The sequence below is a fragment of the Rhinopithecus roxellana genome, chromosome 6 (assembly GCF_007565055.1).
Source record: "Rhinopithecus roxellana isolate Shanxi Qingling chromosome 6, ASM756505v1, whole genome shotgun sequence".
Taxonomy (NCBI): Eukaryota; Metazoa; Chordata; class Mammalia; order Primates; family Cercopithecidae; genus Rhinopithecus; species Rhinopithecus roxellana.
This window is the reverse complement of record NC_044554.1, coordinates 98,771,888-98,793,890: the sequence shown is the minus strand read 5'-3', so window position 1 is coordinate 98,793,890 and position 22,003 is coordinate 98,771,888. Positions and strand designations below refer to the sequence as shown.

The 22,003-nt window shown below is 58.7% G+C and overlaps 1 protein-coding gene across 3 annotated transcripts in view; it reads right to left on the bottom strand.

The window, feature by feature from the left end:
• Positions 1-5,042: 5,042 nt before the first annotated feature.
• DTX2 (deltex E3 ubiquitin ligase 2) overlaps positions 5,043-22,003 on the bottom strand; it is a 52,447-nt gene continuing 35,486 nt past the window's right edge. For all 3 annotated transcript variants that reach the window (XM_010387425.2, XM_010387424.2, XM_010387426.2), the window contains 5 exons: positions 18,457-18,536; positions 8,598-8,756; positions 7,460-7,621; positions 6,602-6,691; positions 5,043-5,658 (listed from right to left, as the gene is read on the bottom strand). In XM_010387425.2, coding sequence (XP_010385727.1) covers positions 5,431-5,658; positions 6,602-6,691; positions 7,460-7,621; positions 8,598-8,756; positions 18,457-18,536 — 719 coding nt within the window. In that variant the 3' untranslated portion in view covers positions 5,043-5,430. The remainder of the gene's footprint in view (positions 5,659-6,601; positions 6,692-7,459; positions 7,622-8,597; positions 8,757-18,456; positions 18,537-22,003) is intronic.

The following is a 22,003-nucleotide window of genomic DNA, read 5'->3' as shown; positions in this document are numbered from 1 at the left end:
GGATGCCAGCCAGGCCTTCCGGGAGCCTGGATTGGGGCCCCTCCCAGTCTCTTGGCCCTGAGGCCCTAAGGTCTGGCTTTTGGAAACTTGGGCTCAGGACCACATGCTTGAGATTCCTGCACCGCAGGTGCCAGGAGCCTCCCTCTGGCCGTCTGTCCCCACCCAGAGTCAGGAGTGGGGAGTAGCGGGCAACCTCAACCTGCCCAGCCCCAGCCCCATCACAGTGCGCTGGCCCTGCCCCTGACGAGGCCACATCCTCCCAGGTCACATCCTCCCAGGTCACATCCCTGATTCCCCATCCAAAGGAAGAACTTGGATTCAGAGAAAGGGCTGCAGAGCCCTTGACAGCTGACAAACCCGCCACTTACACTACTCCCGGGTTTTGGCACTATGTGTGTATTTTTCACATATATAACTCACATACCTTCACAGCTCAGTGGCTTAAATATATATATGTCACCCAGGGAGGGCAGTGGTGAGATCACAGCTAACTGGAGCCTCAAACTCCCAGGTTCAAGTAATCCTTCAACCTCAGTCTCCCCAGTAGCTGGAACCACAGGCATGCAACACCATGCCCTGGCTAATTTATTTATTATTTTTTAAAATTTAATTAATTTTTTTTTTTTTTTAAGATGGAGTCTCCTCTGTCGCCCAGGCTGGAGTGCAGTGGTGTGATCTGGGCTCACTGCAACCTCTGCCTCCCAGGTTCAAGCGATTCTCCTGCCTCAGCCTCTTGAGTAGCTGGATTACAGGCACATGCCACCAGGCCCAGCTAACTTTTGTATTTTAGTAGAGACAGGGTTTCACCATGTTGGCTTGGCTGCTCTCAAACTCCTGATCTCAAGTGATCCGCCTGCCTCAACCTCCCAAAGTGCTGGGATTACAGGCGTGTTCCACCGTGTCTGGCACCCCCGCCAATTTTTTTTTTTTTTTTTTGAGACGGAGTTTTCACTCTTGTTGCCCAGGCTGGCTGGAGTACAATGGCTCGGTCTTGGCTAACTGCAACCTCCGCCTCCTGGGTTCAAGCGATTCTCCTGCCTCAGCCTCCTGAGCAGCTGTAATGATAGGCATGTGCCGCCACATCTGGCTAATTTTGTATTTTTAGTAGAGATAGGGTTTCTCCATGTTGGTCAGGCTGGTCTCGAACTCCCGACAGAGTGTCACCCTGTTGCCCAGGCTGGAGTGCAATAGTGCAATCTTTGCTCACCGCAAGCTCCACCTCCCAGGTTCAAGCAGTTCTCCTGCCTCAGCCTCCCAAATAGCTGGGACTACAGGTGCCCGCCACCACGCCCGACTAATTTTTTTGTATTTTTAGTACAGACGGGGTTTCACTGTGTTAGCTAGGATGGTCTTGATCTCCTGACCTCATGATCTGCCCGCCTCGGCCTCCCAAAGTGCTGGGATTACAGGTGTGAACCACCGCGCCTGGCCTGTGTCTGGCTTCTTTTACTTTTACAAGGTTCCTTGACTGTGACTGCTTCATTCCTTTTCACAGTTGAGTAATATTCCATCCTGTGAACGCATCACACTTTGATTCATCAGTGGATGCATAATTTGGTTTTTTCCTCTTTGGGGCTATTGTAAATATGCTACCATGAGCATCTGTGTGCAGGCTTCTGTGGGGACATTTTCAATGCTCTTGAGTACATACCTAGGAGAACTGTGGTCACACGCTAATGCTCCTTTCAGAGGTTCTGTTTGCCAAAGTGGCTGCATTTTACATTCCCAGTAGCAGTGGATGAGGGTCTCATTTCTTGACATCCTCTCCAACATTGCTTTATTTTTGTTTTGGTATAGCCATCATAATGGGTGTAGTGTGGCATCTCATGGTTTTTATATTTTATTTTTGAGACGGTGTCTTTTTCTGTTGCCAGGCTGGAGTACGGTGGTATGATCTTGGTTCATTGCAACCTCTGCCTCTTGGGTTCAAGCAATTCTCCTGCTTCAGCCTCCCTAGTAGCTGGGATTACAGGTGCTATCACCACACCCGGCTAATTTTTTATATTTTTGGTAGAGACACAGTTTCATCATGTTGTCCAGGCTGGTCTCGAACTCCTGACCTCAAGTGATCCACCCACCTCGGCCTCCCAAAGTGCTAGGATTACAGGCATGATTCACTGTGCCCAGCCTGGCCATTTATCTTCTTCGGAGGAACATCTATTCTAGTTCTTTGCCCATTTTTAAATTGGGTTGTCTTTTTGTTGAGGTTTTCTTGTTTTTTGTTTGTTTTTGAGACAGGGTCCAGGCTGGAGTGCAGAGGCACAATCTTGGCTCACTGCAACCTCTGCCTTCTGGGTTCAAGCAATTCTCATGCCTCAGCCTCCAAGCAGCTGGAAGTATAGGTGCCCACCACCATGCCCAGCTAATTTTTGTATGTTTAGTAGAGACGGGATTTCAACATGTTGGCCAGGATGGTCTCGAACTCCTGACCTCAGGTGATCCAACCCACCTTGGCCTCACAAAGTGCTGGGACTACAGGCATAAGCCACTGCACCCAACCTATTGCTGAGTTCTAAGGGTTCTTTATATATTCTGGATACTAGACCCTTATCAGGAATGTGATTTGAAAATATTTTCTCCCATCCTCATCCTCAGAATCCTTTCAAGGAGAAGCATCCAAGGTTCAGGCACCCACCCCAACTCCTGCACTCACAGGCAATGTGAGTACAGAGTCTCAAATGTGGAACCAGGCCGGGCACAGTGGCTCATGCCTGTAATCCCAGCACTTTGGGAGACCGAGGCGGGAGGATCACCTGAGGTTAGGAGTTCAAGACCGGTGAAACCCTGTCTCTACTAAAAATACAAAAATTAGTTGGGCGTGGTGGTGGGTGTCTATAGTCTCAGCTACTCAGGAGGCTGAGGCAGGAGAATCGCTTGAACCTGGAAGGTGGAGGTTGCAATGAGCTGCGATCGCGCCACTGCACTCCAGCCTGAGTGACAGAGCGAGGTTCCGTCTCAAGAACAAACAACAAATCAAACGTGGAACCAAACTAGTTTGGGGTCCAGCTATGCTGGGGTCTTCTAGGGAGGCCTCAGTACCCTTTTTTCCTGGACCACGTTACCATTAGGCATAGTGCCCTGTGCCCACACTGTTTATAAGAGCCCACATACATTCTTTTTTTTCTGAGATGAAGTCTCGCTCTGTCGCCTAGGCTGGAGTGCAGTGGCACGATCTTGGCTCACTGCAAGCTCTGCCTCCCGGGTTCACGCCATTCTCCCACCTCAGCCTCCCGAGTAGCTGGGACTCAAGGCACCCGCCACCATGCCCGGCTAATTTTTTGTATCTTTTAGTAGAGATGGGATTTCACTGTGTTAGCCAGGATAGTCTCAATCTCCTGACCTCGTGATCCACCCGCCTCAGCCTCCCAAAGTGTTGGGATTACAGGCGTGAGCCACTGCGCCCGGCCGAGCCCACATACATTTTTAATTTCTTTTAAAATCAGAAGGGAGAAAAATGAACCTTTAGGTGAGAGAAAATCCTCTAGTATTCATTAATATATTCATCTTTATACCAACATGTTGTAAAATACATTTTTTTTTTTTTTTTTGAGACAGAGTCTCGCTCTGTCACCCAGGCTGGAGTGCAGTGGCCGGATCTCAGCTCACTGTAAGCTCTGCCTCCCGGGTTTATGCCATTCTCCTGCCTCAGCCTCCCGAGTAGCTGGGACTACAGGCGACCGCCACCTCGCCCGGCTAGTTTTTTGTATTTTTTAGTAGAGACGGGGTTTCACCACCATGTTAGCCAGGATGGTCTCGATCTCCTGACCTCGTGATCCGCCCGTCTCGGCCTCCCAAAGTGCTGGGATTACAGGCTTGAGCCACTGCGCCCGGCCGTAAAATAGATTTTTTAACAGAGAAAGGGGCTCGCCAAGGCCAAAGCGCCTCTGCGTCCCACAGCCAGGAACGAGGTGGCCCTGCCGTCCCTCTGGTCCCAGGCCCAAACTACTCCTCCCGGACAGGCAGCACGATCTTGACTGGGGATATCTGATCCAAATTCCAAGAGGGTCAACAATTAGAACTTTGACAATGGTGTCAGATCAACCCTGGCCTGGATTCCACCTACCTAGCCAAGCATTCAATCTCTGTCTTTTTATTATTGTTATTTTACAGATGGGATCTTGCTCTGTTGCCCCGGCTGCAGTGCAGAGGTGCAATCATAGCTCACTGCAGCCTTGAACTCCTGGGCTCAAGCAATCCTCCCACCTCAGCCTTCCGACAGCTGGGACTACAGGCAGGTGCCAGCATGCCCGGCTTATTTATTTTTTTGAGACGGAGTCTCGCTCTGTGGCTCAGGCTGGAGTGCAGTGGCATGATCTTGGCTCACTGCAACCTCCACCTGCTGGGTTCAAGCGATTCTCCTGCCTCAGCCTCCTGAGTAGCTGGGATTACAGGCGCCCGCCACCACACCTAATTTTTGTATTTTTAGTAGAGACGGTGTTTTGCCATGTTGCCCAGGCTGGTCCCAAATTCCTGACCTCAGGTGATCCACCTGTCTCGGCCTCTCAAACTGCAAGGATTAGAAGCATGAGCCACCACACCTGGCCTAACTTTTTTTCAGAGATGAGGTCTTGCAATTTTGCTCAGGCTGGTCTCAAACTTCTGGACTAAAGTGAGCCTCCTGTCTTGACCTCCTGAGCAGCTGGGATAACAGGCATGCGTCACCATCCCTGGTTCAAGTCGTTGCATCTTTGAACCTGTGTCCACATCAGTAAAACAGACAGCAGCTCCAATCCTAAGTGAATGGCATTTTGTGAACCACAACCCCAGGGCCACAAAGGTGACAGCTGGTGCTCTGGGGTGACAGCCCCTGGCACAGCAGGGTGATCAGTGTGGGGCATGTGGAGGCAGCACAGTCCAGTACCACGGGCTTCTCCACACCTCGCTGTGGCCTGTTCTTCAGTAATCCAGTGGGAGCTGATGAGCCCATGGGACTTCCTCCTACTGATGCAGGAAGTGTGTGGGGGCACGCGTGCACACACACACACACACACACACGTGCACACACACGTACTCATGCACACACCCAGGACAGGACCTGCTGACTTTGGCTATAGAGCATTTATTGCAAACAAAATTGAGGTAAAAGAAGCTGACCCAGAACCCACGCCCGTCCAGGCTGGGGAAGTCTCTACTTGCCCCACGCCAGGCCCCGAGCACCGCAGGCCCGAAGCAGCCCCCAGAGGACAGACGGGCCCTGCGCACTGAGGTAGCTGCATCTTAAGCCCCCATGAGTACAACTGCCCAGGGCTGCCCAATTCCTGGAGGGGAGGAAGGAGAGGCAGGCAGGGGGAGCCCCGGCTTCAGGTGGGGCACACCTCACGCCCCCAACAAACCTCCCAGCCTCTCGGGCTGGGCACTTCCTGCCTCGCCACTCAGCCAGCCATGGGGCAGCGGGGTGGCCACCAGAGGCGGGTGTGCTGGGGCACAAGGTCACTGCTGCTCCAGACAGTCCTCGGTCACCCCCTGGGCGGCCAGCTCAGCCAGCACGTTCTGCAGGTAGTTGGGGTCAGGGTAGCCATGGCCCGTAACGTTGCGGTCCATCTCTGTCTTGTGGTGGATCTCGTTCCACACCACAGTGTCCGTCTCACCCGTGGTGCTGGACGTGCCCACTGTAAAGATGAGCCGCCTCTTCCAGGCCACCTTCAGGAGCTCTAGGACCTGCCCGGGAAGGAGGAGGGGGAAGAGGAAGGAGGGAACGGGGAGTGAGAGGGGCTCAGTGAGCAGGCACAGGCTGGCACCATGTTCTTCCCATCCCAGCCCCTCCCGGGTGACCTCATCCACTCCCTGGCACTCACCCCATCTGCAGGGACCCCAAAACTGCCCACTGGACAGTACGTTAGGATCCCACGTAAGCCTGGGCTCCAGCCCACCCTGCCTCGGTGCCGGGCACTGCCATCGTTTGGTCCTGATGCCCAGGCACCATGCTCAAGTCCTCCCTGCTTCCAGAGCCGGTGCTGGACAAGCGCCTGCCCATCCACCCTCCCTGGTGGAATCCAGGCCTCCCTGCCCTCTCCCTGCCCTCTCCCTGCCCTCTCCTCACCTCCAGCTCCGCCACCTCGAGCCCATTCTCATGGCCAGAGGAACTTTTCCAAAGCTCTATCAGCAGCTCCACCTCCGTGGCTTCCCTGGGCGCTCAGAACCAGCTCTACCCCTGGGGCTGGCCTGGGGGGTGGCCCTGCCTTCACGCCCTCACCACAGGCTCCCACCCTCCTCGCCAGCTGTCCTGCCTGCCTGGAAGGCTCATCCCCAGCCTTCTCTGCAGTCGCAAAGTCCCTATTCAGGTCTCAGGACAGACACGACTGCTCCAGCCTTCCTTGGTCACCTGGTCTAACACAGCCCCCAGTCCCTCCTGACTCTCAGGAGCTCCTGACCCTACCCAGCAGGGTGCTGGAAGGCGATGGCCTCTCCTCCTCCCTCGAGGCTCTGTGAGGTCCAGGCTGCCCTCCCTGTACCTACAGCAGGTCCCCAGAAAGGAGCAGCAGACACCCAGCCCGGCCTCGACCTCTGTCCTCCACTGCAGTAGTAGAGCCCAGTGTGGCGTCTGGCCTCCTGCTGCGTGGTCAGGGCCCTGTTCACCCCCGGGGCGCGTAGTGGCACTTACCTTGCGGCCCTGGGCATTGTCTGGAAGGTAGCACTGGCGGGGAAACCCTCTGGCAGTGAATGGCTTTCCGGGATTGGGGTGCTCAGGGCCCTGCAGGAGGAACAGACACCAGGATAGGGTGCTCCAAGAGCCCGCACAGGGACAGGCCCCCGCACTGCTCCAGCCTCTCCCCGGTTCCAAGATGCCAACTCCGAATGTTTCTAATTTCCCTCTGAGCTGTGGAGAAGTGGAGGGAAACCAGGGGAAAGGCTCACGGTTCAACAAGACAAGAAGACCACTGCATCCACCACAGGTGGACCTTGACTGGTACCCGGTGCCCACTGCCCGCTGCCCCGTTATCTTCCCACCCTGCCCTAGACCCTGCCATCCACCTCTGCCCAAGACGGGAGACTAAAAGGGCCAGGGCCCGTCCAGTTCTCCTCAGGGATGCTGGGGCCTCGTACCTGGGCTCCTGACACCCACACACCTGGCCCCGCCACTCCCAACCTAAGGTTCCTCGATGCACACCCTGCTGTGGCCCTGCTTCTCCAGCCCCTCCACAGGGTTCCTCCCACTGAACTGCCTGCCCTTCTGCCCAGAACAAGTCTAGCTAAGATGGCTCCTCCTCCAGGAAGGCTTCCCTGGTTCGGGAAAGAGTGGAGGGCCAGTTCTCTGCTGCCACAGCCCTAAGAGCTTGCCCTAAGCCCCGGCACTGCCTCCCCATTCCTGGCCCTCCATGGCCCTGGCCTTAGGGGACCTGGGGGCCTGAGCTTGGCCACATGGGCATCCTCAGCGTTGATCCAGGGGCACACTGCTGGGACATGGGCGGGGTGGGAAGAGGAGTGGCTGGGAGTGGGGGACTCCAGGAAGGCCCCTCACCTGGATGCCATGGGGAATGTTGTAAACTATGAGGATGGTCCCGCAGTCCTCGTGGCCGGGGAGCGACATCTGGAACCGTAATACCTCCATCTTTCCCTGGGGCTGGGTCCCCGTCTTCTCTCCATAGATGGTTTTGCAGGAGGGACACTGCAGACTTCCATCCTGAGAGAGGCAGACGCGACCCACTGAGCTGGCTGTCTGAGAGCACCCAAGACCGTCACCTCCACTGTCAGATGGTAAAGGGCCCCGGGAACAGGCCGGCCGCCATCCCAGGGAGTTGCTGGCAGCCTCCCGCCCGGAAACTGGCTTCCAACAGCTTCCCTGGAAAGCTTTGTTTTGCACCAGCAACTCATTATGCCGTTTTCGTTAAAGGAGCATGCTATCAGGAGACAGGTGGTGAGTGGGAAAACTCGGATCCTGAGCAGAAGTCTCCATGGGTGAAGCGCATTTGAAGTCCGACAGACAGCCTTGCAGCGCCTGATCTGCAGAGCTGGGCCCTGGCTGCCCAGGACGGCAGACACTAGGGAAGGCCAAGCCAGGCTCTGATGCGCCACATGACTTGGTTCTCTAAGCCTCCAAACTCTGCCCATCCTGCCTGAAGGCCGCTGCAGGGACAGCAGCTGGGGGTCGGCTTGGGCGTGGCTCTTCATGTGTAGGCTGCCATGGGACCCAGGGTCAGCCCTGCCTCGAGGCCTGGCTCCCACCTCCCAGCGGGGCGACCCTGGGCATGGCCCCTGCTCTGAGCCTTTCCCTCATGAGCACTGTGCTGACCGCACAGGGACGCTGTAAGGAAGAAGGGAGACAGCGTGTGCAGCGCTTACAAGTGGCCGAGGGGGAGGCGGTGCCCTGAGGCTTGGAGAAGCCCAGAATCTCCTCAGGCCTGGTTGGAGGGGTGGAGGGAACCAGCCCCATTGGTCCCCCTTTCTAAAGCATGGGGCAGGCCTAGGAGAGTAGGGCAGGCCTGGGAGAGCCGGCCAGGCCTTTACAAAGGTCTTCAAGCTGGCCCCACGCCCGGCACCATCTTTTGCAGAGACCCGTCCCCACAGCCACCCCCAGATCCCTCCCGCCTCTGCAGGTGTGGACAGCTCAGGACTGTGGGGGCAGGCCACCCGCCTCCACCCCGGGCCAGTGGGGGCACCTTGTTGCCATTGCAGTACATGGCCAGCAGGCACAGCAGGTGGAAGGCGTGACTGCACTTGGTGAGGCGGCCCACAGCCAGGGGCCCGATGGCCTTGCTGTCAGTCACATCACTGTACCCAGATGCTGCGGACAGCTTCTCCATGCAGATGATACAGTCCTGGAGGAGACCAAACACCGGTCATGCTTACCAACAGTGGGCTGGGCTAACGAGGGCCAGTCTTGGAAAAAGAGGCTTTCATGTGCTGAAATGCTGGAAGTGTGGTCAAAGTCAATTCCAAGACCAGGCGCAGTGGCTCAGGCCTGTAATCCCAGCACTCTGGGAGGCCGATCACCTGAGGTCAGGAATGTGAGGCCAGCCTGGCCAACATGGGAAAACTCCATGTCTACTAAGAATACAAAAATTAGCCAGGTGTGTTGGTGGGCGCCTATAATCCTAGCTACTCAGGAGGCTGAGGCAAGAAAATTGCTTGAACTCAGGAGGCAGAGGTTGCAGAGCTGAGACTGCCACTGCACTCCAGCCTGGGCGACAGAGTGAGACTCCATCTCAGGAAAAAAAAAAAAATCGTCCATTCCACAGGCTGGAAACACAGGTGAGTCACCGGGACCTGTGCCCTTAAAGAGCTTAACAGCAGCACAGGCCCGACATGACAGCGGGAGCCACCAAATGGGGAGGATGGACAGGACAGGATCCTAGGGGAGGCCCTCGGAGTGGGGTCATACAAGGGAGACAGGAATTGCCAGATGGACAAGCACAGAGCGGGCACCTGGGGAGAGGGAGGAGGACGTTCTGAACGAGGAGCCGGCCCATGGGCACTAAAGCTGGCAGGGGGGAGCAGGAGATGAGATAGGATCAGGGAGAGGCGGGCCCTCGGGGTTCTGGCTGCCACACTCGGGCTGGGGCTGTGTGTGAGTTGGGGATCCTGTTGGGGGTTCCAGGCAGGGAGTGCTCCCATGATCTGAGCTACGTGCTGGCTGTGCAGACGGCAGCTTGGAGAGGAGGAGCCTGGGGTGAAACGGCCCAGTCATACCAGATGGGCACCAGGGCGGAGACAGAGCCAAGCACTGGGCAGGAGGGAATGCGGCAAGGGCTTGCTGAAGGGGTGGGACGCATGAGGAGGACTTTGAGGCTCCTGTCCAAAGCTTTACTTACCAGATTTTTTTCATGGACTCAACTGACTGGAGAGACACACAAGTGAAGAGTCCCTGGGTACTAGGGCTCCTGGCCTTTCACCCGTCCCCAAGTATCTGAAGATCTCTGGCTACTGGTACTCCTGGCCACTCACCCGCCCCCCAGTATCTGAAGAGTGCCTGGCTACTGGTACTCCTGGCCATTCACCCTACCCCCAGTATCTGAAGAGTGCCTGGGTACTGGTACTCCTGGCCATTCACCCACCCCCCAGTATCTGAAGAGTGCCTGGGTACTGGTACTCCTGGCCACTCACCCACCCCCCAGTATCTGAAGAGTGCCTGGCTACTGGTACTCCTGGCCATTCACCCTACCCCCAGTATCTGAAGAGTGCCTGGGTACTGGTACTCCTGGCCATTCACCCACCCCCCAGTATCTGAAGAGTGCCTGGCTACTGGTACTCCTGGCCACTCACCCACCCCCCAGTATCTGAAGAGTGCCTGGCTACTGGTACTCCTGGCCACTCACCCGCCCCCCAGTATCTGAAGAGTGCCTGGCTACTGGTACTCCTGGCCACTCACCCGCCCCCCAGTATCTGAAGAGTGCCTGGGTACTGGTACTCCTGGCCACTCACCCGCCCCCCAGTATCTGAAGAGTGCCTGGGTACTGGTACTCCTGGCCATTCACCCGCCCCCCAGTATCTGAAGAGTGCCTGGGTACTGGTACTCCTGGCCACTCACCCTACCCCCAGTATCTGAAGAGTGCCTGGCTACTGGTACTCCTGGCCACTCACCCGCCCCCCAGTATCTGAAGAGTGCCTGGCTACTGGTACTCCTGGCCACTCACCCGCCCCCCAGTATCTGAAGAGTGCCTGGCTACGGTACTCCTGGCCACTCACCCGACCCCCAGTATCTGAAGAGTGCCTGGGTACTGGCTACTCCTGGCCATTAACCCGCCCCCCCGTATCGAAGAGGTGCCTGGGTAATGGCTCCGCCACTCACCCTACCCGTATCTGAAGAGTGCCTGGCTATGGTACTCCTGCCACTCACCCGACCCCCAGTATCTGAAGAGTGCCTGGCTACTGGTACTCCTGGCCAACTCACCCGCCCCCCAGTATCTGAAGAGTGCCTGGCTACTGGTACTCCTGGCCACTCACCCGCCCCCAAGTATATGAAGAGTGCCTGGGTACTGGTACTCCTGGCCACTCACCCTACCCCAGTATCTGAAGAGTGCCTGGGTACTGGTACTCCTGGCCACTCACCCTACCCCCAGTATCTGAGAGTGCTGGGTACTGGTACTCCTGGCCCTCACCCGCCCCCCAGTATCTAAGAGTGCCTGGGGACTGGTACCTCCTGGCCACTCACCCTACCCCCAGTATCTGAAGAGTGCCTGGCTACTGGTACTCCTGGCCACTCACCCGCCCCCAGTATCTGAAGAGTGCCTGGCTACTGGTACTCCTGGCCACTCACCCGCCCCCCAGTATCTGAAGAGTGCCTGGGTACTGGTACTCCTGGCCACTCACCCTACCCCCAGTATCTGAAGAGTGCCTGGGTACTGGTACTCCTGGCCATTCACCCACCCCCAGTATCTGAAGAGTGCCTGGGTACTGGTACTCCTAGCCACTCACCCTACCCCCAGTATCTGAAGAGTGCCTGGGTACTGGTACTCCTGGCCACTCACCCGCCCCCCAGTATCTGAAGAGTGCCTGGGTACTGGTACTCCTGGCCACTCACCCGCCCCCCAGTATCTGAAGAGTGCCTGGCTACTGGTACTCCTGGCCACTCACCCGCCCCCCAGTATCTGAAGAGTGCCTGGCTACTGGTACTCCTGGCCACTCACCCGCCCCCCAGTATCTGAAGAGTGCCTGGCTACTGGTACTCCTGGCCACTCACCCGCCCCCCAGTATCTGAAGAGTGCCTGGGTACTGGTACTCCTGGCCACTCACCCTACCCCCAGTATCTGAAGAGTGCCTGGCTACTGGTACTCCTGGCCACTCACCCGCCCCCCAGTATCTGAAGAGTGCCTGGCTACTGGTACTCCTGGCCACTCACCCGCCCCCCAGTATCTGAAGAGTGCCTGGCTACTGGTACTCCTGGCCACTCACCCGCCCCCCAGTATCTGAAGAGTGCCTGGGTACTGGTACTCCTGGCCATTCACCCGCCCCCCAGTATCTGAAGAGTGCCTGGGTACTGGTACTCCTGGCCATTCACCCGCCCCCCAGTATCTGAAGAGTGCCTGGGTACTGGTACTCCTGGCCATTCACCCTACCCCCAGTATCTGAAGAGTGCCTGGGTACTGGTACTCCTGGCCATTCACCCGCCCCCCAGTATCTGAAGAGTGCCTGGGTACTGGTACTCCTGGCCACTCACCCTACCCCCAGTATCTGAAGAGTGCCTGGCTACTGGTACTCCTGGCCACTCACCCGCCCCCCAGTATCTGAAGAGTGCCTGGCTACTGGTACTCCTGGCCACTCACCCGCCCCCCAGTATCTGAAGAGTGCCTGGGTACTGGTACTCCTGGCCACTCACCCTACCCCCAGTATCTGAAGAGTGCCTGGGTACTGGTACTCCTGGCCATTCACCCACCCCCCAGTATCTGAAGAGTGCCTGGGTACTGGTACTCCTAGCCACTCACCCTACCCCAGTATCTGAAGAGTGCCTGGGTACTGGTACTCCTGGCCACTCACCCGCCCCCCAGTATCTGAAGAGTGCCTGGGTACTGGTACTCCTGGCCACTCACCCGCCCCCCAGTATCTGAAGAGTGCCTGGCTACTGGTACTCCTGGCCACTCACCCGCCCCCCAGTATCTGAAGAGTGCCTGGCTACTGGTACTCCTGGCCACTCACCCGCCCCCCAGTATCTGAAGAGTGCCTGGCTACTGGTACTCCTGGCCACTCACCCGCCCCCCAGTATCTGAAGAGTGCCTGGGTACTGGTACTCCTGGCCACTCACCCGCCCCCCAGTATCTGAAGAGTGCCTGGGTACTGGTACTCCTGGCCACTCACCCGCCCCCCAGTATCTGAAGAGTGCCTGGGTACTGGTACTCCTGGCCACTCACCCGCCCCCCAGTATCTGAAAGAGTGCCTGGCTACTGGTACTCCTGGCCACTCACCCGCCCCCCAGTATCTGAAGAGTGCCTGGCTACTGGTACTCCTGGCCACTCACCCGCCCCCCAGTATCTGAAGAGTGCCTGGGTACTGGTACTCCTGGCCACTCACCCGCCCCCCAGTATCTGAAGAGTGCCTGGGTACTGGTACTCCTGGCCACTCACCCGCCCCCCAGTATCTGAAGAGTGCCTGGGTACTGGTACTCCTGGCCACTCACCCGCCCCCCAGTATCTGAAGAGTGCCTGGGTACTGGTACTCCTGGCCACTCACCCGCCCCCCAGTATCTGAAGAGTGCCTGGCTACTGGTACTCCTGGCCACTCACCCGCCCCCCAGTATCTGAAGAGTGCCTGGCTACTGGTACTCCTGGCCACTCACCCGCCCCCCAGTATCTGAAGAGTGCCTGGGTACTGGTACTCCTGGCCACTCACCCGCCCCCCAGTATCTGAAGAGTGCCTGGGTACTGGTACTCCTGGCCACTCACCCTACCCCCAGTATCTGAAGAGTGCCTGGGTACTGGTACTCCTGGCCACTCACCCGCCCCCCAGTATCTGAAGAGTGCCTGGCTACTGGTACTCCTGGCCACTCACCCGCCCCCCAGTATCTGAAGAGTGCCTGGCTACTGGTACTCCTGGCCATTCACCCGCCCCCCAGTATCTGAAGAGTGCCTGGGTACTGGTACTCCTGGCCATTCACCCGCCCCCCAGTATCTGAAGAGTGCCTGGGTACTGGTACTCCTGGCCACTCACCCGCCCCCAGTATCTGAAGAGTGCCTGGGTACTGGTACTCCTGGCCACTCACCCTACCCCCAGTATCTGAAGAGTGCCTGGGTACTGGTACTCCTGGCCACTCACCCGCCCCCCAGTATCTGAAGAGTGCCTGGCTACTGGTACTCCTGGCCACTCACCCGCCCCCCAGTATCTGAAGAGTGCCTGGCTACTGGTACTCCTGGCCACTCACCCGCCCCCCAGTATCTGAAGAGTGCCTGGGTACTGGTACTCCTGGCCATTCACCCGCCCCCCAGTATCTGAAGAGTGCCTGGGTACTGGTACTCCTGGCCATTCACCCACCCCCCAGTATCTGAAGAGTGCCTGGGTACTGGTACTCCTGGCCACTCACCCGCCCCCCAGTATCTGAAGAGTGCCTGGGTACTGGTACTCCTGGCCACTCACCCTACCCCCCAGTATCTGAAGAGTGCCTGGCTACTGGTACTCCTGGCCACTCACCCGCCCCCCAGTATCTGAAGAGTGCCTGGCTACTGGTACTCCTGGCCACTCACCCGCCCCCCAGTATCTGAAGAGTGCCTGGGTACTGGTACTCCTGGCCATTCACCCACCCCCCAGTATCTGAAGAGTGCCTGGGTACTGGTACTCCTGGCCACTCACCCGCCCCCCAGTATCTGAAGAGTGCCTGGGTACTGGTACTCCTGGCCACTCACCCTACCCCCAGTATCTGAAGAGTGCCTGGGTACTGGTACTCCTGGCCACTCACCCGCCCCCCAGTATCTGAAGAGTGCCTGGCTACTGGTACTCCTGGCCACTCACCCGCCCCCCAGTATCTGAAGAGTGCCTGGCTACTGGTACTCCTGGCCATTCACCCACCCCCCAGTATCTGAAGAGTGCCTGGGTACTGGTACTCCTGGCCACTCACCCGCCCCCCAGTATCTGAAGAGTGCCTGGGTACTGGTACTCCTGGCCATTCACCCGCCCCCCAGTATCTGAAGAGTGCCTGGGTACTGGTACTCCTGGCCACTCACCCGCCCCCCAGTATCTGAAGAGTGCCTGGGTACTGGTACTCCTGGCCACTCACCCTACCCCCAGTATCTGAAGAGTGCCTGGGTACTGGTACTCCTGGCCACTCACCCGCCCCCAGTATCTGAAGAGTGCCTGGCTACTGGTACTCCTGGCCACTCACCCGCCCCCCAGTATCTGAAGAGTGCCTGGCTACTGGTACTCCTGGCCATTCACCCGCCCCCCAGTATCTGAAGAGTGCCTGGGTACTGGTACTCCTGGCCACTCACCCGCCCCCCAGTATCTGAAGAGTGCCTGGGTACTGGTACTCCTGGCCATTCACCCACCCCCCAGTATCTGAAGAGTGCCTGGGTACTGGTACTCCTGGCCACTCACCCGCCCCCCAGTATCTGAAGAGTGCCTGGGTACTGGTACTCCTGGCCACTCACCCACCCCCCAGTATCTGAAGAGTGCCTGGCTACTGGTACTCCTGGCCACTCACCCGCCCCCCAGTATCTGAAGAGTGCCTGGCTACTGGTACTCCTGGCCACTCACCCTACCCCCAGTATCTGAAGAGTGCCTGGCTACTGGTACTCCTGGCCATTCACCCGCCCCCCAGTATCTGAAGAGTGCCTGGGTACTGGTACTCCTGGCCACTCACCCGCCCCCCAGTATCTGAAGAGTGCCTGGGTACTGGTACTTCCTGGGCATTCACCCGCCCCCCAGTATCTGAAGAGTGCCTGGGTACTGGTACTCTGGCCACTCACCCTACCCCCAGTATCTGAAGAGTGCCTGGGTACTGGTACTCCTGGCCACTCACCCGCCCCCAGTATCTGAAGAGTGCCTGGGTACTGGTACTCCTGGCCACTCACCCGCCCCCCAGTATCTGAAGAGTGCCTGGCTACTGGTACTCCTGGCCACTCACCCGCCCCCCAGTATCTGAAGAGTGCCTGGCTACTGGTACTCCTGGCCATTCACCCACCCCCCAGTATCTGAAGAGTGCCTGGGTACTGGTACTCCTGGCCACTCACCCGCCCCCCAGTATCTGAAGAGTGCCTGGGTACTGGTACTCCTGGCCACTCACCCTACCCCCAGTATCTGAAGAGTGGCCTGGGTACTGGTACTCCTAGCCACTCACCCTACCCCCAGTATCTGAAGAGTGCCTGGGTACTGGTACTCCTGGCCACTCACCCGCCCCCCAGTATCTGAAGAGTGCCTGGGTACTGGTACTCCTAGCCACTCACCCGCCCCCCAGTATCTGAAGAGTGCCTGGCTACTGGTACTCCTGGCCACTCACCCGCCCCCCAGTATCTGAAGAGTGCCTGGCTACTGGTACTCCTGGCCACTCACCCGCCCCCCAGTATCTGAAGAGTGCCTGGGTACTGGTACTCCTGGCCACTCACCCGCCCCCCAGTATCTGAAGAGTGCCTGGGTACTGGTACTCCTGGCCATTCACCCACCCCCCAGTATCTGAAGAGTGCCTGGGTACTGGTACTCCTGGCCACTCACCCGCCCCCCAGTATCTGAAGAGTGCCTGGGTACTGGTACTCCTGGCCACTCACCCACCCCCCAGTATCTGAAGAGTGCCTGGCTACTGGTACTCCTGGCCACTCACCCGCCCCCCAGTATCTGAAGAGTGCCTGGCTACTGGTACTCCTGGCCACTCACCCTACCCCCAGTATCTGAAGAGTGCCTGGCTACTGGTACTCCTGGCCATTCACCCGCCCCCCAGTATCTGAAGAGTGCCTGGGTACTGGTACTCCTGGCCACTCACCCGCCCCCCAGTATCTGAAGAGTGCCTGGGTACTGGTACTCCTGGCCACTCACCCGCCCCCCAGTATCTGAAGAGTGCCTGGCTACTGGTACTCCTGGCCACTCACCCGCCCCCCAGTATCTGAAGAGTGCCTGGCTACTGGTACTCCTGGCCACTCACCCGCCCCCCAGTATCTGAAGAGTGCCTGGCTACTGGTACTCCTGGCCACTCACCCGCCCCCCAGTATCTGAAGAGTGCCTGGGTACTGGTACTCCTGGCCACTCACCCGCCCCCCAGTATCTGAAGAGTGCCTGGGTACTGGTACTCCTGGCCATTCACCCACCCCCCAGTATCTGAAGAGTGCCTGGGTACTGGTACTCCTGGCCACTCACCCTACCCCCAGTATCTGAAGAGTGCCTGGGTACTGGTACTCCTGGCCACTCACCCGCCCCCCAGTATCTGAAGAGTGCCTGGGTACTGGTACTCCTGGCCACTCACCCGCCCCCCAGTATCTGAAGAGTGCCTGGCTACTGGTACTCCTGGCCACTCACCCGCCCCCCAGTATCTGAAGAGTGCCTGGCTACTGGTACTCCTGGCCATTCACCCACCCCCCAGTATCTGAAGAGTGCCTGGGTACTGGTACTCCTGGCCACTCACCCGCCCCCCAGTATCTGAAGAGTGCCTGGGTACTGGTACTCCTGGCCACTCACCCTACCCCCAGTATCTGAAGAGTGCCTGGGTACTGGTACTCCTAGCCACTCACCCTACCCCCAGTATCTGAAGAGTGCCTGGGTACTGGTACTCCTGGCCACTCACCCGCCCCCCAGTATCTGAAGAGTGCCTGGGTACTGGTACTCCTAGCCACTCACCCTACCCCCAGTATCTGAAGAGTGCCTGGGTACTGGTACTCCTGGCCACTCACCCGCCCCCCAGTATCTGAAGAGTGCCTGGGTACTGGTACTCCTAGCCACTCACCCTACCCCCAGTATCTGAAGAGTGCCTGGGTACTGGTACTCCTGGCCACTCACCCGCCCCCCAGTATCTGAAGAGTGCCTGGGTACTGGTACTCCTGGCCACTCACCCGCCCCCCAGTATCTGAAGAGTGCCTGGGTACTGGTACTCCTGGCCACTCACCCGCCCCCCAGTATCTGAAGAGTGCCTGGGTACTGGTACTCCTGGCCACTCACCCTACCCCCAGTATCTGAAGAGTGCCTGGGTACTGGTACTCCTAGCCACTCACCCTACCCCCAGTATCTGAAGAGTGCCTGGGTACTGGTACTCCTGGCCATTCACCCGCCCCCCAGTATCTGAAGAGTGCCTGGGTACTGGTACTCCTGGCCATTCACCCGCCCCCCAGTATCTGAAGAGTGCCTGGGTACTGGTACTCCTAGCCACTCACCCTACCCCCAGTATCTGAAGAGTGCCTGGGTACTGGTACTCCTAGCCACTCACCCGCCCCCCAGTATCTGAAGAGTGCCTGGGTACTGGTACTCCTAGCCACTCACCCTACCCCCCCCAACAGTATCTCCAGGGTTCCCCACTAAAATCGGGGAAAGGGGTGCCGCAGCCCCCAAAACGTGGCTCAGCAGAGGTTCAGGTTGTATGGAAGAGCAACAGGAGTCTGACTGGTCCTGTTCATTACAGGAGGCCAGGAGGACAGGGCTGCAGTGAGCTGTGATCACACCACTGCACTGAGCCTGGGCGACAGCGCATGCCCCTGTCTTTAAGAATAAAAAAATTATAGGAACCTTGACGAGCTCTCCCAACAGCTGGAGGGGCAGGACAGCCACCGGGACGAGGCCACCTCACTTCTACACCAGCATCCGCACAGCGGAGAGTGGGGCAGGCTGGCCCATCCCTTGTCTCCGGGATTCCTGCTCCCAGGACGGCCATCAGGCTATAGAGAGGCCAGGGCCGGGAGAGGAGGGACTTTGCTCAGGACCACAGCTCCTTAAGTGCAAAGCTCAGACCATAACGATATGGGTCTCAGGAGGCTGGGAGATGAAACCAAAGGGGCTGGAGCAAGGTCCTGGCACCCAGAGGCACCTGGGAAGCACCCTTCAAGCGAGAAGGGGCGGATGTCCTTTCCATCTGGAGTTGTTTGCAAACAGAAACAAAGGCAGCCCAGCTCCCAAGACACAAACCTCATCTGGGGGCACTTGCAGCTCTTCCGTGTAGTTTTTTATGACCTGCTCTGGCTGTGGCTCTGGCTTCGGGGTCCCTCCTAGAAGAGAGAAGTACATAAGCAGCATCCTGAGGAACACAGGCTGGAGAGGAGGCCAGAGGGCGACGAAGGCAAAGGAAAGGTCCAAGCTGCCAGGAGGAAATGCGAGAGGGTCCCAGACAGGGAGGCCAGTGTGCAGGACGGGAGAGCTCAGCACCAGGTACAGAGCCCCGAGCTCCGCCGGGCAAAGCCTTACCCAGTCCCACCGTCCAGGGACCTGGCTCAACCCCAGGAGCCCTGGAGGATGCAGAAGAGCAGAAATAGCAGCACAGTCTCCTGGGAGCCGCAACCCCACGCACATTCAGTGAGGAAACCGACACAGGCGCTTCTGAGGCTGCGCCAAAGAGTCAGACAGCAGCTTCGGCACAAACTACTCCAGGGGGCGTTGCGGCAGCACAATTTGATTCAACTTGCATTACCGTGGCATGAACATCGCGGGGAGAAGGGAGTCTGGGGCCCAGCATGTACAGGTAGCTGCACACACGCCGACTGCTACACCGATACTGTCCCGGGAAACACCTGCCACTGACTAGGAGGGTCTGTCACATGCGGATTAGCTCCTAAGTCCAGCCACTCTGGGGAGGGGCCGAGTCGTGGCAGGAGCCCACCCTGACAGCCTCACTCGCCGTCTGTGCACATGTGTGCGAAGCTGGAGGGAGAAGGGCTGCATCTCCATAAACACCAAACCCCGCATCCAGTAAAGTCCCTCCTTCAGACAGGAAGCTCCCTGAGCTGGTGAAGATCGGCGCGGCCCGGGGGGTTCTCTAGGTAGCGGGGGTAGCAGAACCACAGAGGCCAGCAGCCAAGCCTGTGCGGGGGTGAAAGAGGAACGGGGAGCCCAGTGCCGCCTGTGGAGGCGCTCCTGACAGGGGCTCCACACCAAGGTCATGGTGGGGCTGCTGGTGGTTCCAGACTCCAGGACCAGAAGGGGATCTGGTTTGAACCCAAGCTCATGGCCATGATCAGGGACTGCAGAGAATTCTAAGCCTGAGGGCTCACAGCTGCACCTGCCGAACTCCCCCTACATCAAAAAGGGCCAGGGAGGGGACAGTTTGGCAGGGAGCTGGCCTGGTGGGGTGGAGGCTGGAGTCAGCACGGTTTGCTTGATTCTGGTTCTCTTGCTGTGACCGAATCATGTCACCTCTGAGCCTCGGTTCCCTGATCTCAAAGACCACACCCACCAACGCCCGTCCACAAGCCCCACACCTCCACTCACACCCCCCACTCCTACAGACCCCACACCTACACACACACCCACACACCCCAATCCACACCCACACTCCCCACACATACACCCAACTCCACCCACAGCCCTCACACCTCCACATAACCCACACCTCCACACCCCACAACTTCACCCACACCCCCCAATCCCCGTCCACACACCCCACACCTCCACTCACATCCCCCACTCCCCACACACATACCCCACAACTCCACACATACCCCCACCCCTACATAACCCACACCTCCACACACCCCCCACACCCCACAACTCCACACATACCTCCCATACCCCCACATAACCCATACCTCTACACACCCCACACACACATACCCCACAACTCCACCCACACCCCACACACCTCCACACACCCCACACCTCCACACCCCTCCATACACCCCACACCTCCTCCACACACCCATCTCCACACACCCCACACACCACGACACAACCCACACCTCCACACACCCCACACACCTCCACACACCCCACACCTCCACACACCTCACACACCCCACACCTCAAACACCCCACATACCTCCCCACACCCCATCCCTCCACACACCCCACACCTCCACACACTTCTACACAGCCCACACCTCCACACACCCCACACCTCCACACACTTCTACACAGCCCACACCTCCACACACCTCCACACACCCCACACCTCCACACACTTCTACACAGCCCACACCTCCACACACCCCACACCTCCACACTTCTACACAGCCCACACCTCCACACACCCCACACCTCCACACACCCCACACCTCCACACACTTCTACACAGCCCACACCTCCACACACCTCCACACACCCCACACCTCCACACACTTCTACACAGCCCACACCTCCATACACCTCCACACACCCCACACACCTCCACGGGCCCCCCACACTTCCACACACCTCACACCTCCACACACCCCACACCTCAAACAACCCACATACCTCCACACACCCCACCCCTCCACACACCCATCCAGACTGCCCGAACCCACACTCCAGTCACTGTGGCGAGAACGCCAGACCAGAACGATGGTTCCCCAGCTCAGGGTGGCCCTCCGTGTGGCTGGAATGCCATACTCAAGCTGAGGGGGGCCTTTTCCTTTAGAAAAGTCTGCCAATTCCAGAGCCATCTCCGGGTGAGCCTGGGCCGCGCCTCGCCTCTTCCCAGCGCTGGTGAGGCCGGGCACAGCATCCCACACCGCCCATCCACCCCAGCCCTTGCAGCTTTTCAGAAGGGAAGGGAGCTTTCCATTAGCCACGTGTCTCAAAAGGGGCCAGCCAGGTGACCCGCCAAGAGCCTGTCCTTCCCAGGTTAACCCAAGTGCCACAGAAGGTTGCCAGCCCGGCCTGCCAACGAGTCCGGCTCCTCCCCCAGGGCAGGGGAAGGGCAGGGCGTGCAGAGCCCTGGGCTGAGGGCAGGAGCTCAAGGCCCACCCTCCGAGCGCACCTCCTCGCCTGCGGGCTGGCGGCCAGACACCATCGGAAGCCACCCTTGCCGCGTGCCAGGCGCTTCGAGTACTTCCTAGTCCTTGCCCAGCCCCCCTGCTAAGCGGAGGCTCCAGGAGGACCACTGAGGGCCAGCAGGACCACGGCCACCCTCCCTGCCCACCACCACGCCCACTCGAGAGAGTCTGGACTGGCGCAGTCCACACTTCCACAGCCCAGGGGTGGAAGCAGGGCCAGCACCCGCTTGGGAAAGGTTCAGAACTTGATCATCACAGGCTGCGCCGAGCAGCTCTTGCTGTAACTCCCTGGACCTGCTGTGGTCCTAAAGCCCCTCCTTCCCTGGCCATGCAACGAGCAGGGCAGGGGTCACCAAGGGACCCCTCTCAAGCAGCCCACGTGGCAGCCACACAGGGCTGGGGGCCAGGGCAGCAGACCTGGGCAGCAGACCTGGGCCACTGTCTGGGGGCCTTTCCCGAGACACATGCTGGCCCTGGCAGAAGGGACGGTTGTCCCCGCATCCTGAGCCGGGCGCCGCCTATCACCCACAACTTGTTGCTTACAAAAATCACAAAGTCCTCAAGAACAAGCCCCCCTCATGCCAGCTGTGACTAGAGGAGAGGAGCCGAACTCTGGGTCTGCGGCGGAAAGTCAGCTTCCAGGGGCCGCCTCTGCTGCCGAGTGAGGGCAGGGAGAAGGGCCACTGAGCCCCTTCCCACAGGAGACTGGGCGCAGAGAGAAGGAAGAGCGTCTGTGCAGGACAGTCAGAGGCAGCGAGGCTGGAAGG